Genomic DNA, 17782 nt, shown 5'->3' on the forward strand with positions numbered 1-17782 from the left:
CGAAGGATGTTGCTTGTATGATGGTAATACTCATTTTACTACTATTGTATGATATTGAGACAACAAAACACACACATGCGCATGTGTCTATAACTTTTCACACTTTGTATATACTTCCTTCTTAGCTTTCCATGTTTCTTCTATTGTTCAATCTTTAGTTGTGGTTTGCACCTGATGACTATTGGGATGTTACACATGTTATAATTCATTATTTGGCATGTTCTCAGCATAAGAAACTATTAGTAGCACATAAAAACATGTATTGTGTCTATTAAATAATATTTCTCTCACCAGATGAAGTACTTTTTTTGTTGATCTTACCATCATGGAACAATACATTTTACATATATGTATATATATATATATATATATATATATATAAAAACAAGCTTTCTTTCATTTTTCTATGTACCAAATTTACTTTCAAGGCTCAGGGCTAAGTAGAAGACATTTGCTCAAAGTTCCATGTACTACGACTGAACCTGAGACCATGTGCTTGGGAAGCAAACTTCTTGACTATTTAGCCAAGCTTACCTTATAAGATTAACACTTTTAACTAGAGCCATGCTTTATGTTAAGATATCTTTATGGAAAATTATTTTGGGCCCGCAACCTCCTTGTTGGATAAGTTTTCCAGTGAAAACAATTGTAGGGAGACTAGAGAGCTTAACATAGTTTTTGTCATAAAGTAATCTACCTTTGGAAGAGAGATGCTTCATTATACTGCCTAGATGGCTTTTAAAGAATTCCTCTGTATGTGTGAGTCTGTTATTCTGTATTTTATTTTGTACTGAAATGAAATTACTTGATATGTCAATAAATAAATGTAATAATTTCTTTGCTTTTTCTTGTATGATTAGCCTCTCGAAAGAGAAGAAATTACATTCTTGACCAAACTAATGTATATCCTTCTGCACGTAAAAGGAAATTGAGATTTTTTGAAGGGTTCTTCAGACGTGCTTGGGTCATTGTACCTGAAGATGATGAATTTGAACGTAGGTCACTAAAACGCACTGTTGAAGATGGTAATATTTATTTCATGCTTCATTTACTAGCTTTACATTTTGTTAATAATTTCATTTTATAATCCACTTCCCTGCAAATATGAACATATGAATATATATCAGTATATTACATTACTTTCAACATTATATCTGTTTCTTTACTACCCACAAGGGGCTAAACATAGAGGGGACAAACAAGGACAGACTAACGGATTAAGTTGATTACATCGACCCCAGTGTGTAACTGGTACTTAATTTATCGACCCCGAAAGGATGAAAGGCAGAGTCGACTCAACGGAATTTGAACTCAGAACATAATGGCAGACGAAATATGGCTACGCATTTCGCCCAGTGTGCTAACGTTTCTGCCAGCTTGCCGCCTTATCAACATTATATCAATGTCTTAACCATTAAAGTTTTGGGTATTTTTAGATTTTTTGCCCTTTTTATGTGGGGGCTACAGGTTTTTTAGACCTCAAGATGGAAGTACTTAAGTGTTTCTTGCTCGGGAGTTAACCATACAGCGGGGTTTGAATTGAGACTATGAAGCTAAATATATTTCTAGTTTGTTGGTCATTATCAACTTTTACACCATTGTCTGCATAGTAAGGATTAAATTAAGGGTACTCAAGACTGTAATAGAGTATATTATAAACATGCTAGTCACAATTTTAAAAGAACGACAAAACCTTTAAGCATTTTATAACTTGTTTTAATACAATCGGATTTGTGAAATTCCTTTGATAAGAAAATTCTTGAATATCAGTCAATTATGTTTTCTAGCTAATTCTGGAAATCCACTAATAATTACATCCACTGCCCTTCATGTGCAAGGCTGGAACATCTCGTACTATCCTAAACATGATGCTTTATCATCAACCAAAATGTTGCTAAAATGTCTCCAAATCTTTTTTTGTTTTGCATTTGCTTTTTTTTTTCTCTCCCATTTCTCTTACTCTAGGTAAACATGTTCCAGTAGAAGCTGTCTTGGAAATGAAAGCCAATTTCACTTTGCCTGATGAGGACGATCCGTTGAATTTAATTGAGTTTGTGGAGTTACCTAGATTATCAGCTTCAACTCTTGTGGATGGGTAGGATATATTACACTTTTAATCTATTCATATATCTCTGTTCTTACAGCTTGGTTTTTCATATTACAGCCATTTGTTTTCTATGCTTGCATGTAGAGGAGGTAACCATGTACCTCCTCTTTAGCAAGATACCTGTTTCTGTCTCTATGTCAGACTCAAACCTTTCATCTGACACAAGACCACCTCATCCAATGACCCTTTCCCTCTCAAAGGATCTTTGTCTTGCAAGCTACTTGGTGACCCAGTCAGTGCTGGTGCCATGTATAAAGCATCCAGTCTACACTGTAAAGTGGTTGGCATTTGGAAAGGCATCCAGCTGTAAAAACCATGCCAAAACTGACCTTGCTTGTGCTGGTGCATGTAAAAAGCATTCAGTCTACTCTGTTGGGTGCTAAATCAGACAGAAGTCTGGTGCATTTCTTCTGCCTGGCCAGCTCCTGTAAAGCCACCCAACCATGCCAACATGGAAAGCAGATGTTAAACAATGATGATGATGATTGGAGACATTTTTTTTTTACTTGTACTCATTGCTGAATTTTTTAAATCAAATAATAATCTAGATAAGTCAACATTTTAATGAAAATCCCATTGTGTTTTCTCACCTGTCTAAAAAAATCAAAAGCGATTTCCAATAGTTTGCCTCAAGAAAGTGTAGGCACAGCTATGTGGTTAAGAATCTTGTCTCCCAAATATTTGACCTCTCATTCAGTTCCCATTGTGCAGCAGCTTGGGCAAATGTCTTCTATATCCCTAAGGCACCCAAAACCTTGAGTGGATTTGGTAGGCAGAAACTGAAAGAAGCCTGTCATATATATATATATATATATATATATATATATATATATATATATATATAATATATATATATAATATATGTATATATATCTGTGCGTGTGTATCTTTGTTTGTATTTTTGCCTTCAAAATGACTAGTAAATAACTAATTTAGATAACATTGGTGTTTCACCAAAAAATAATCTTGATTTGAAAGTGACCTGAATTTCTCAAATCAAAAACAAGGGAACAACAACCAAAATCTTTATTTTAATTTTACAAGATTTGTGTTTGAGTGGGTAATTATCTTTGATGTTTCATATTTCCAGCTACAGAAAGGAAGGTATTGAAAAACGACCTCCCAAACAACTGGTTTTTCGCCATGATACAGCCCAAAAGCATCAAAATACTTCCACATCTTCATATTCAAGTTCAAACTTTGCTTATTCATTTCCAGTAAGTTCTTTATTATTTTTTCTCCTTTTGTTACATTTTGTTTTACCTGTAGAAGTGCATGTGTGTGTGTGTGTGTTGTGATATAATTTTTTACACAGGTGTTTATAGAAGTTTGTATTTTGGACATTAGAAATAACTGGAATGTTCATTAGCCAACTTAAGGTTCAGCTGTTGTCTAAATACTCATTTACTATACAAAGTGATTTGATAAAATTCTTATGCAAAAACTGGTTACCTAAGGTTCTGGTTACACTTGTAACCAATTCCAGTATGGTGGAATGAAAGATGTAAGTAAATGTATTAGTAAACACATAGCTGACAGTAGAACTTGGTTGTAGTGCTCTAGCTTACCAGCTTCTGTCAAATCATTCAACCTAAGACAATATGGAAAATGGATGAAAAATATGGTAATTCTTCATCATCATTTAGTATCTGCTTTCCATGCTTGCATGGGTTAGACAGTTTGACTGAAACTGGTAGGCCAGAGAGTTACACCAAGTCCCAGTCTGATTTGATATGGTTTCTACAGCTTGATGCCCTTCTTAATACTAACCATTTCAAGAGTGTAATGGGTGCATTTTATGTGCCATCAGTACCAGTTAGATGGCATCAGCATTGGCCATGACCGCATTGTTGGGCCTCCATGGGGTCCAACATTCTAAAGGTGCTCTTCACGTGCCACTGGCACAGGTGCCAGATACATGACACCAGCATCAGCCATGACTACAATCTCACTTGGCTTGATGGGTCTTCTCAAGCATGGCATATCGCCAAAGGTCTTGGTTACTTGTCATCACCTCTGTGAGATAAACAATTGTTGATTGACTTCAATTTTCCTCAAAATGGTCTTGGTAAAACAGATATAGACATATACTAAACAATTATCTGATACTGAATAAAATTTGACTATCATAATTTAAGTTCTTATCACCGGGCACAAAACCGTCTCCCTCCATACCATTTCCCATCTTGGTTTTTGTTCTGAAAGTTACTTGATGTCACTGGTGCTGCATAAAAAAAACACCCTGTACACTCTATAAAGGGGTTGGTGTTAAGAAGGGCATCCAGCCATAGAAACTAATCCAAAGCTGAGAGTAGAGCTTGGTGCACTCCTCTTGTTTGCTAGCTCCTGTCAAATCGTCTAACTCATGCCAGCATGGAAAATGGACGCTAAATAATGATAATGAAAAATATTGTAATTAGACAATGTATAGGAGAATACTGACCACAAAGGTCTGGGTTGGAATATCCAAGGTCAACTTTATCACTGGTGGCAGATCAGTACTTATTATTATGCATCCAGCTTCTTCCTATCCTACTGTACTCTTCTCTCTTCTCATGACAATAGCTGGAACCACCTTACATTGTTTAAATTTAAAGGAAAATAAGAAGAAAAAAAGAATTTTAGGAAATATTTTTCAGTGTTCATTCTGTCCAATTTTGGTTTCATGGAAATACAAGCGTGTTGTTGTTTCTGTGGTGCACAGTTAAGTGTTTGATAGTGTAGATTTCATACCAGTTCAGTCAGCATCTTTGCTTTATACTTCTAAATTTACATATGACTCTACTGATAATGTAAGAACTATAATACAATGACTAATTAAAATCTGAAATGTGTTTTTGTATTGGGTTAAGCCTAACTGATGAGCATGTATTTGAGTGAAGTAACAGTCTCGAAAGAGTAATTTATAACTTAGTTTGACTATTCTATAAATACTTTCTTGGTTGTTCTACCCAATTTTCTTCTCTTGTACCTCCTTTTAAGATTAAGAAGAGCGACTTGGTTTTCATATTCTCATCCTATCAATGTTGCTGTCCCTTTCTGTTTGAAGTGTTTCTTTCGGTAGTAGTTACCTCGAACATCTGTCTTAGAGAACTCATTGTTTTATTTTCCAGATTAACATGATTTTTTTTTTTTTTATCTTCTGCTGATCATTTTTCTGACTTGTTTTAGGAAGCCCCTCGTTAAATTTCCTTTTTTTTCTCCCTTCTTTTTCTAACTCTCACCCACTAAAAAGTGTTTACTTGAAGTCTTGCTGATAGTTGCTTGTCACTTGTTAGCGAGTTTCAATTAAAAAAAAAAATGCTTTAATTTATGAAATGTAGTTCAACAAAAGAGACCAATTGAATAAGTACCAGGTTTAAAAAAAAATAAGTACTGTGGTTAATCCATCCAGTTAAAAGTATTTTAATGCTGTGCCCCAGCATGGCCACAGTCTAGTAACTTAAACAAGTAAAAGATAAAAGATATGAAATAGTTTCATTGTATCATCGTGCAGTGCCACATAAAAGTGCCCATATCGTACCATGTAAAAGCACCCATAAGACCCGGCAGCCCACTTATGCATACCTTTCCTTCTTGTGACACAAACCCTACTTGTGAAGACCTGTTGAGGCAAGTGAAAATCAAAATCGAAATCGTTCAACATCAATGGAAATTGTAGCTGTGATACCAGTGCCGGTGGCACGTAAGAGAACCATCCGAACGTGGCCGTTGCCAGCGCCGCCCCAACTGGCCTCCGTGCCAGTGGCACGTAAAAAGCACCATCCGATTGTGGCCGTTGCCAGTCTCATCTGGCACCTGTGCAGATGGCATGTAAAAAGCACCCACTACACTAACGGAGTGGTTGGTGTTAGGAAGGGCATCATGCTAGCATGGGTTGGACGGTTCAACTGGGGTCTGGGAAGACAGAAGGCTTCGCCAGGCCCAGTCTGATCTGGCAGTGTTTCTACAGCTGGATGCCCTTCCTAACGCCAACCACTCCGAGAGTGTAGTGGGTGCTTTTTATGTGCCACGTGCACAAGTGCCAGACGAGGCTGGCAAACGGCCACGATTGGATGGTGCTCTTTACGTGCCACCGGCACGGGGGCCAGACGAGGCTGGCAACGGCCACGATCGGATGGTGCTTTTTACATGCCGCCAGTCGGGGCGGCGCTGGCAACGGCCACGTTCGGATGGTTCTCTTACGTGCTACCGGCACTGGTATCTCAGCTACAATTTCCATTGATGTTGAAAGATTTCGATTTTCACTTGCCTCAACAGGTCTTCACAAGTAGGGTTTGTGTCACAAGAAGGAAAGGTATGCATAAGTGGGCTGGCTACGTCCCAGGTAGAGGCCACGGGTTATGGTCTCACTTGTCCTGCCAGGTCTTCCCATGCACAGCATACTTCCAAAGGTCTCGGTCTCTGGTCATTTCCTCGGTGAGACCTAAAGTTCGAAGGTCGTTCTTTACCACCTCATCCCAGGTTTTCCTGGGTCTACGTCTTAGGGCCTTGTGCCAAAATTTGAAACTCGATCTGTTTATCTATTTTGCCTCCTTATAAGTTGTTTATAATGCACCTTCTTTGTTGGTTTCAAAATACTCTGTTCTTTTGTTAACACAAGCAGAACAATACTTGAACTCTTCTCCCTTGTTTCGTATAAGTTTTGCTGCATATGAATTTCTGTGTAGATTTCCTTCTCTTTAACTTCATATTAAGTAAACAAAGTTTTATCCTTATGCCAAAGATGTGCAGCTGATAGATAATTATCTTTGTTTTTTTCCATAAAATTTAAGAGGAGCAGCTAATGACACACCTTTTTGTTATGATTTCTGAAGTGGTTTTGAATTCTACATGCTGCAAAGAATTTATTCAGTATTTATTGAATTTAAAAATCGGCTGCGAAATATTTAAGACTTTGAAATATTTGAGAACATTTCTCTCATCTTTAGATAGGATATTTAGCTTGATTAAGCTATGTAATTTATTTTAGTTGTATGTGTGTATGTCAGCATGCTTTTCAACAGTTGTTTATCTTTCTTGTATGCATTGACTCTCCTTCGATATTTCATAGATTATTTTTGTCATTTTGGTTTGTGACACATCATTGATGATGTTTATAACTGTATTTAGATAAATCTTTGGTTTGGGTGTGGTATCATAAGGTAAGTTTTCTTATTTGCAAAGTTGTAAAGATTGATTGATAAGGGGGAAACTAAAAAAGATAATCCCTCATGATTCTATATTTGTTCTTTGCAAAAAGAAAACCCATTTTAATATTTTGTTTGATAATTACGAAGCCTTTATTTAGGTGCTTCTGTCAGTATTTTTTTAATATTTTTTGTTTGTTGTTGTTTTTACATTGTTTTCTTTTGTTTTTATACAATTCTCCCTGATAAGAACTGTTAAACTTTTCAGGGTCAGAGGAAAGTATCTGATTCCAGTGCTGCAGTATTTACAGCAGCTGTTACTGCTACTTCAGTCCAACCAGTGGTGGCTAATAACCCTGAAGGGGTCAAAGTCGAAAGTGGGATAGACAAAAGTCAGACAGACACCATTGGTTTAGCAACAGGAACACACTGTGGGAAAGATTTAAGCCAAGTTGTGAAACAAGAACCAATTGAGAAAGATGTCAATAATAGGAACAATTGTGGCAGCGAGAAAACTGATGTCAGAGACAAGCATAACAACAGTGATGGAAACCTGCAACAGATTTCTGAACACAATCCTAATAGTAGTTCCTCTCAAACTCAGAATTATGGCTCTCAGGGCCACGATAGCCAAAATAAAGTTACTTCAAATTATGGGGCTAAGTCAGATGATAAGTCACGGGATGCGAATACTTCTAGGGATAAGCCTCGAGGCAGAGACAGGTCTTGGGATGATCACAGTAGAAGGAGCAAATCTAGGGATAGATATCGAGGTAGAAATAAATCTCGAGATAGACATGACAGAGATAGGTCAAGAGAAAGAGATAAGAGACATGATAGGTACAGGTCTCGTGATAGGTATCGTAGCAGGGATAGTTCTCGAGAGAGATACTACAGTAGGGACAGATCTCGAGATAGGTATCGAGACTCATATAGAAGTAAATATCGAGACAGGCGTCGATCTAGGGAACGGTCTTATGATAGTGACAAGTATCAGAAAAGAGATTGGTCTCAGAACAAATATGATCATGACGATCATCATTCATTTAATGCTGAAAAGCAAGACAATCAATCTTATGATAAGCCATACACATACAGACAAAACACTGAAGGCAAGGAGGCTGCTTTTGCTGTTGAAAATCAAACTCCTGGTGTCACATACCAATCTGGTTCAAATTTGCCACCAAGTACTGCTTCCGTAAACAAGGAACAACCATTTGGTTTTAATTCTAGCAACATTGTTGAACCTTTCAAAGAAACAAACAAATCCAGTGGAAATGACTTCAATGACCTTTTTGGAACTTGTGATGTTGATTATAGAGTCCCTTCTTCGTCTTTGAGTAATCAAGGTCCTTCCTCTCTCAACAACCAAACTAATGTCTCCACAGATCTTTCTAAATCTGCTGTCAAACAACCATCAAATTTTGCAAATAACAGTTCTATTAGTAATCCTCAACAATGGCAGACATCGTCTGCTAATTCTTCAAATCCATTAAGCTATGATTCTGCTTATCAGCCGACTCAACAATTAGGTTCTAGTGTGTATGGCAGCCAGTTTACGTCTACAACTCCTAAAAGCTATGTCGAGCCGCATAAGAACAGAGAATATCATGAACCACAAAATACCGACATCAGAACTTCTGTACAGGGTCCTAATTATAATACTGTCTTTTATAAGAGAGAATCCTCAAGCGAGTCTGTTGGAGGTAACACTTTCCAAACGCGAAAAATGGATTATTCTTCAAATGTAAATTCTCTTTCTAAAGACAAGGCATCTGGCTTTTCATATGAATACCCTACTTCAGTCAGCTGCCAGTCTCAAACCCCACAACAGATTAATCAAACTCTTCAGCAATCATCACAATCATCAATTGTCAGTAATAAGTCTGTTTACAATGATGCTACACCTGATAATATTGCGTTTCCAGCTGTAAAGGACTGTGATCTTCGGTTTAGTCAGGATAGGAATTATATATCCTATCCCCCTCCATCAATATCTGCCACCGAAACCTTGGCCAGGAATGAAGTGTTGCCAGATAAAGCCGCTGCTGTTCCAACCAGTTCTTCCACACCCAGTTTACCACCAAATAATAGGGAAACCATACAAGACAAAATGTTTGATAAAACAGGAACCAATGCCAGCCAGTATGGAGGGCAGGCAAGTTCAAATAACTGGCAAGCAGCTTACAATACAAAACCTGAGTGGAATAACAGAGGCAGTTCTAGTTCCCTACCAACATATTCCTCTGATACGGTTGCTGGAAATGTGTCTGGGAAGGAAGGCCAGACATCCTATCTTTATAATTCAAAAAATGATTGTCCACCACCAAATTTTAATACAAACCAGTATCCAAATTTCTTCACTCAAATGCCACCTTGTAATATGTGGCAGTTACCTCCACCTACACAGGCCCCATTACAAGGCCTACCAGGATTTATGCTGGGCACAGAAAATCATTTAAATGCTTCTCAAAGCTTTCAAGGAAGTCATTTGCCTCCACCAAATCCTCCTAGATTCTGAAATTGTCATTTCAGTTCTTCCATTATTTTTTTTTTAATTTAATTTTCCCATTTATATTTTTGTTTTGAACTTTCACATAGAGCCATCTACAAAAGGTAAGATTTCTTTTGTAACCCCATTGTTTTTAAAAAAACAGAAATAGAATTCTAACAGTTGTCACATAAAAAGAATATGGTGAGATATTTCAATTTCTTTAGATAAGTTTGGTATTAGTTATCAATAGTCAATTTTGATATTTCTCCTGTATCTAAGGTTAGATCATTTATTTTTTTTTTCTTTTTGTTGTTGTTATTTCATAAGGCTGTATTATAGCACAAGAGATTTGTTTCTATAAGTCAAGTCACTGAATGAACAAGTGACTGCATCACAGCTAATGTTCAGTTCAATCACAGAAATTATATAAGAATAGTTCTCACACCTGGGATAAAGATTTTACTACCTTGAGAAAATATTACTCATTAAAAAGCAAAACAAACCCAATGCTGTAAAATATCTTTCCATCCTTAAATTCAGAAAAGCTCTAGAAAAATCTTATGTAGCTTTTCTATTTAAGTGTAAATGTTAAGCTGTTCTACTTTGTTGTCTTCATATATAGCTGTCATAGGCTCTCCATTTGCCAGTATTAATAGTAGTCTGTCTCAGTTGGTGTTTTCATCCCAAAAGAACTAAAATTTCTTCCTTTTTCTCTTTCACTGAAATATTTTGAAATGATTTTCAATAAAATAATCATGCAAAATTCTACAGCAAGCCACTTGGCAGTAAACTACTTGGGAAGTAAAAAATAAATAGTTAAACAATCAGAAGCTAGAACTTAGTTAATGATTAGCATTGATAAGAAATACCTTTTAATTTAAAGAAGGCAACTATTACTTTACTTCATTCACATTCTCTGCTCCCTCACCTTTACTACTATTACTACTACTACAACATACTTCACCCTTCATTTTATTGATATAAAGTTCGTCAATCATGTATGAAGTTTATGAACAGAAGAATTAAAGCACACAATGTCTAAATGTTGTGAAAAATTAAAAAAAATTGAACAATATATAGTCTATAAAGAGATACCCTGTACAGCTATAAGGTCAATGACTTAGAATTTAGGTAATTTCCATGTATGGATTTCAAATTAAATTGTCCTTCCTTGTTATTGAATTGTTAGTCATTGGATGACATCAGTTTGACAGAACTGGTTTTCGAACTATTTTAACTTTCCAATGCATTCTGATGTCGATAATACATGTATATATATATATCTATATATATTGGTTGCAACACACACTGTTCTTTTGTTAACACAAGGAGTTTCCAATACTTTAACACTTGCACCTTGCTTCAACTGAACCTTATTGCATATGCATTACTGGGTAAAGTTCCTTAATTTCAAGTTTGACTTTTTTCTTCTACCAAGAAAACAAAATATTTAGTGCATTCATTTTTGAAACTGAAGTCACTTATTGATATACATAGCCAAACCTTAATGGTTATCATTGATACAAATAGCATTGTAAATAGTCCATTGCAGTTATGTTATCAGTCTAGGAGTTTTTAATAAATAATCAGTACAGTGAATGACAAGTTAGTGTACAAATCACTGTGTGTTATTTAAACTTGAAAACTAGCTATCATTTTTAGGAAAGTGGAGCGCTGATCATTTGGAGCTATCTAATGATATTTATTTAAGATGAAGGATGTTTAGAAAGAATTTAAACTTATCACTAAAGTTTTGTACTTAGGAATTTAGTTATATTAAAAACATTTATCATATGTATTTTGTAGCTGTAATTAAAGAAATTCCGTAATGAAGCATTTAGAAAACCTTATACTTACAGCTCATTGTAACAACTCAGATTACAGTTTAAGAATTTAGTCAGTCTCATTGTAACAACTCAGAGTTATATTATGATTTAAGAATTTAGTAACAAAAGAAAAAATTGTGTATAGTTTAGAATAAATTGAATGATTGAGATTCGCACCAAAGGACAAAAGTATTGGTTACAGTAAAGGCTTTAGATGTTTCATGCGGTTCCAGTTTGAAATGTTGGTAGAATTTTTACTTAACTCAAATTTCACAGAAATCTTTAATTATCTTTGCATTATTAGGTTCAGTGAAGGTTGATATTGACCGATAATTTGTTAGTGAGCATTTTAGAAACTCCTTCTCTACTCTATAACTGGACAAAAATTTGATCAGTCTGATAAAAACGACAAATTGAGTACACCATATGGACAGCTAATATGCAGTCATCATCATTGTGGACAAATTTCAACAACACCAACGAAGCTTGTCTTCATTCAAGTTTTCAAACAATATTAAAATTATTTTCTTTTCAACATGCTTCAAATCGAAAAGTATCCCACTGAGGTGCACCTCACATAATTTTTGCTTGTACCTTCCTTACATTTAAAACCTACAAATTTCAGGGTTATGGCCTGTAACCTATATTATTTTGTGCCATAAGCTTGTTCATTCACATCCCGCCACGAAGATTTTTTTTTTTTTTAAAGAAATTAACTAAATGTCAATAAAGTGACACTTCTGTGGAGAAAAACCACCTAAAACTACTGCATGAGGTATGTTGAACTAAATTTTTAATCCTTTGAATGCTGGAAGTTTGCAGATTGAGTCTGTGACACATTTCTCAATTCTTAGCCTCACGTTGTTCCGTTATAAGATTTACATTATCATAACTTGTTAGTGAGGTCAGTAGAATGCTGACAAGATACTTTACGATGTTTGGTGCTTTGTGCTTTCAAAATCAAATCCCACTGGTACATCCATCCAGGATCAGTTAGCTTCCTTCTACCAAAGAAAAAAAAACAAAACAAAACAGGAGGTGACCTTGTACTTAGTTAAAAGAGGAATATATCAAACTTTTACTAAAATGATTAATATTATTTTACTACGCTTCAACAAACAATCTGAAAATTTGAGCTTATCAATTCAGGCAATCATTTATCATCTTAATTTATTTTTTTACTTGATTTAAAAGTGAATTTTTAGGACATGGGTCAGTTTCTTATCAAAGTTTAAAGATGATTTTACTTACTCAAGCAGCGGTTGATATTATATGAAAATTGAATCAGTCTTACATGACAGTGGAAAGGCAGTAGCAGGATACCTGAATTATGAGCTAAATAATTAAAGCAATTTATTCTGACCATCTGATGGACCAGTTTAAGTGCATCAACCCCTGTTTGTTACGATTTAAATGGAATACAGTGTTAATAATGCAGCCTATGATTGCTGTTACAAAGAAGGATTTCTTTCATGGACTAAGATTCTGTTTTTGGAAGTTAGGTGTACTTGGAAAAATAAAGTTGATTCCAACAGTATTTGAGCTGAGAACAATGAAGCAGTGAAAAAGATATGAATTTTTATCTTCAATTTTACATTTATTGTTACACTATAATGTGTCTCCATTCAGTGTTGTTGAGTTTGCATCATTGTATTTGTTTAAAATTCCCCCCGTTTACATTTGATATAATTAATTTAGCAATAGAGTTCATCTCAGTGTGGTCGCCTGAAAGAATCAGTGAAATGAACTTTTCTTTTTAACCAATTTCAGAAGAGACCACTGTGTTCAAAGTAGCACCAGTTTGTAGTAATATTTGATTCATCAACTTTTAGTGATTGCGCCTTACTACCTTGACACTATATTTGGATTTTTCTACAACCCATAACTTAACATCAAATAAATTAATGGTACTAAAGCTTATGATGTTAGATATACATATATTGTATTCTGCAGGTGAAGCATCAGATAAACACGTTTAATATTTGAAAACCTAAAAGACTTTCATGATAGATATATTTATATATAGAGTTATTCAAAATTTGACTTCCTATGTTGTATGATTGAGCTAATTGGATATGTCTTCTGTAACTCCTTTTTATGATTGGATCGTTAATATTTGAAAGATTAATCCTTCAAAGTCCAAAGAAAATATTGAAATTTATTAGTTAGGAAAGCTACATGTCTTGAATGCGTTGTATTACTATTACTTTTCATGATAGTTTTCCCATGCTATCACGAGACAAGGTGTCGAATTTATACATTTGAGGAATCACAGTGATATCTTTCCTTTTTCTTTACATATAGAAGGATATTGTATCAACAAGCAGTCGCCATGTAATAAGGATGATAACATGTTTTTGCCTTGATAGATTGAGTCAAGAACACAGCACTGTTTCAGGTCTTTATCTTACTTCTTTTTTTTTTTTTTTTACTTTACAGTGTTGTACCTAAACTAAGTCTTGTTATTTAGAATATTTCTTCTAACTCAACAGGCATACAATTGCAGTCATAAATCACTGTTGTATTATAATTGCTTATCACCTAGATTAGTTAAGGATGACTGAGACTAACACAGGAACCACTTCATCATGAAGCTATGCAACATTAATAGTGGCACCTTCTAAAAGTAATATTAGTGAAAAAGCAAAGCATTTCTGATTCATTTATGAAAAGCTAAGGTGTTATCTGGATTGAGCTACTGAAGACAGTGAAGCTGAATGTAATGGAAGCAATTTTTATTAAAAAGAATTCCTATTTAATGATTTAACTATTTAGTAATATCTGCGTAAGCTATGGCTTTATGGATATGAAGCTTGCTTCATAAACTGCATAACCACTTGGTTTTGTGTTGCACTTCACTGTGTAGCACCCTAGACAAGTGCCTTATACTATAAATCTCAGATCAACTGATGCTTTGTGGGTGGAAATTGGTATGGAAGTCTTATGTGAGTTGGGTGTGCATCCATGAATGTTGGCGTTTCACAGCTTTCTTTGTTACCACCTGAATGAAGCAATGCCGCAATGTATATTTTCCCTGGTAACACATCTTGCTCTGCATTTTCAAAGACTAGCAGAATAAAAAAATAAACCCACTTGAAAAAACAGAGATCGGCAACAGCAAAGATATCCAAATGAAATGCTGTAAAAAGTCTTCGTCGAACCTATTCTAGCATGAAAAAACCAGATATATAAAGTGAACAAACAAAGCTATTTTGGCATTTTACTGTTTGAAATTTAGTTATGATCAGATTAAGATTAAAATATTAAAAGCAAACTTGCTTTACTCTGTGTTTGAGAGATCACATAAGTAGCTATCAGGTCTAAGATACACACCTATACATTTAGATTATACACATTTCTTCTCTTTAATTCGTGTTTCATTTACAAGCTTCCATATCACAAAATCAAATCTAACAGCCATATTCTTTAACTTTGTTAATGGCGACTGATCAGCTCAATGAACAAAGGCATTTCATCAGTAACCGGCCTGTCTTGTAGTCATTTGCAGTGTATCTATAACTACATTATTCAAAGTGTCCTTTTCTTTTTTAAGGCTGTGGGGTATGATTTAAGGGAAATTTTCTTTCTATTTCTAGCAGGACAGGTCTACACATAGTTGATGTCTTGCTAACATCAAACTCCTTTTGATGTTAAAATGCATTTTCCTTCAGTTTTTAAAATCCTTAATTGCTCTGGTAAACTTCATTCAAGCATTGAGGACAGTGTTGGCAATAGAGGAAGAAATAAGTAATGAAATTAGAGAGAATTAGTTTTTTAATTAATAGATAATTTATTATTTATCATGTACCTTTCATTGTATTTGCTAAAATTAGTAAGCAGATCTCCCTCAGATCCTTTCATCTTAAAAGGAAGTACATTTTGGATGATGTGGTTCTAGATACATATTACCTGATGGTAGTAATTGGGATACATGGTCACAGAACACTTTTAGTCATAAGTCCACTCAATATGAGTCTCTCTGAGTTTTAACAAATGCAGACAAATTGATTTACTGATAACAATGAAATAGTGATGAAGAATTGCCATTAGTGGTAACTGAAATTTTAAAATGCCATTTAATCTTTGATTTTGTATAGGCACAAACATTGCCGTGTGGTTGAGGAACTTGCTTCCTAACCATGTGGTGTCAGGCAGGTATTTTCTCTGCTAGCCCTGTGCTAACCAAAACGTTTTGAGTGGATTTGGTAAATGGAAACTGGAAGAATCATTTTGTGTGTGTGTGTGTGTGCCATTTGTCTTTGACATCATGATGGTAAACAAGCATCACTATCATATAAGCAATGCTGATTGTTTATAGTCTTCTGTGAAGACATGTACAGCCACAGGGGAATATTACCTTACTTGGAGAAAGGGTAAGGTTGGTGACAGGATGGGTATCTGGTTGGAGACAATCTACCTCAACAAATTCCCCCTGACCCATGCGAGCATGGGGAAATGGGCATTAAAGCACTGATGAAATAATGATGTACAAGAAAAAACTAATACTTTGGAACAAGATCTAAATGAGTTAAAGAAAAGTGCTACAAATCGTGAATTGGATTAAGAGTTGGAGAAACCACCTCTAGGGCAACTTGCAAACACAACGGCACATATGTGTGTCTATATACATACATACATACACATACCAGCAAAAAACAAAAAAAAACAGTATATTGCGTTTATTCAACAAAGTTGGCAATTCACTCTATTGCTACTCCAATTTCTAATATGCAGTCTTTCAGGTAACAAAAGATCTTTTGTTGCCTAATAGATTGTATATAGTAACAGCCAGTGATAGCTTCAAATAAATGTTTCATTTTACAATAGTATTATTGAAGTCTTTCCTCACAATAATGGGTTTAAAAAAAAAAATGGACACACGCAAATTTCATATTTATTTAAAATAAATAAAAAAATACCTTTAGAATGCTGCTGCTTGTTTCAACATCTATCTGGCCGCAAACATGCTAATCATTACAACACATACATTACCTGTAATTAGATTCAATGAGGCACAAATCATGAAGCCAATTTGGCTAAGAACCTCATGTTAAATTGTGTTCTAAAAGAAAATCGCATTCATATGTTGATAATTAAAAAAACCGAACAGTTTTATTGAACCAGTTTAAATTCACGATTATTTTAGAAGGGATAGTTTTTTTTTTAGCTTTGGCGAAATTACATTTTGTTCTGCATACTAAAAGATTTTCCTCATACTTGATGTACCTTATAAGACTTAGCTATTTAGTCATGGTTTCATTAGTGTAATAGTAAATATTTTAATAAATCTCACAGAAATGGTGGGTGTTTTTAAAACGCTGAAGGAATTTTTATATATATATATGAAAAAAGTGAGAGAAAGAAGGCACTAGCATAACTAGTTGAGAAGCTCACTTCCCAACCACATGGTTTCATGTTCGGTCCTATTATATGGCATGAGCAAGTGTCTTCGACTCTATCCCTTGGTTGACCAAAGCTTCGTGAATGGATTTGGTAGATGGAAACTAGAAGAAAACTTGTGTGTGGGAATATCTATCTATGTCTCTCTAGTATATATGTGTGTCTGTCTATCTATCCTTGTCTTGACTTCAGGTGGTAGTTAGTATCACTGGCATATAGGTAGCAGCATTTATTTTCAGTCTTCTGTGAAAATGTGTCTAACCAAGGGGAAACAGGTGATGGTTGAAGATGGGAAGAGCATCCTGCTGTAGAAGATTTGCTTCAGTGAATTCCATCTGACTTTATGCTATCGTGGACATCTTGATATAGTGTGATAATTGTGAATGAATATCAGTCATACAAGTTGTATCATTTGTTTTACAATTGTACATGGGAACATATCTGGTCATGGGGGAAATATTGCTTTCAGATTTTGGCACAAGGCCAGCAATATTGGAGTAGGGGATAAATCAATTACACATTGACACCAGTGTTCAACTGGTATTTATTTTATCAACCTCAAAAGGATTAAAGGCTAAGTCGGCTTTTGTGGAATTTGAACACAACATAAAAACAGATGAAATGCTGCTAAACATTTTGCGTGGTGTGCTAATGATTCTGCCAGCTTGCCGCCCTATGTCATACGAGGAAATGTTATCTCGTTTTGAATCTAGTGAGGGTTGTCAACAGGAAGGGCATCAGGCCATAGAAGAATCTAACTCAGCAAATTTTACCTGATTCATGCAAGTATAGAAATATAGATGTTCAAATGGTATATACAAACACA

At 35.1% G+C, this 17782-nt stretch overlaps 1 protein-coding gene across 1 annotated transcript in view; it reads left to right on the forward strand.

The window, feature by feature from the left end:
• Positions 1-14830, forward strand: part of LOC115213441 — a 32284-nt gene extending 17454 nt beyond the window's left edge. Inside the window, exons 9-12 of the mRNA XM_029782416.2 lie at positions 861-1025; positions 1966-2095; positions 3198-3324; positions 7505-14830. Of these exons, the coding sequence (XP_029638276.1) occupies positions 861-1025; positions 1966-2095; positions 3198-3324; positions 7505-9757 (2675 nt within the window). The 3' untranslated portion in view covers positions 9758-14830. The remainder of the gene's footprint in view (positions 1-860; positions 1026-1965; positions 2096-3197; positions 3325-7504) is intronic.
• The last annotated feature ends 2952 nt before the right edge of the window (positions 14831-17782 follow it).

Source organism: Octopus sinensis, linkage group LG6 (assembly GCF_006345805.1).
Source record: "Octopus sinensis linkage group LG6, ASM634580v1, whole genome shotgun sequence".
NCBI classification, from domain to species: domain Eukaryota; kingdom Metazoa; phylum Mollusca; class Cephalopoda; order Octopoda; family Octopodidae; genus Octopus; species Octopus sinensis.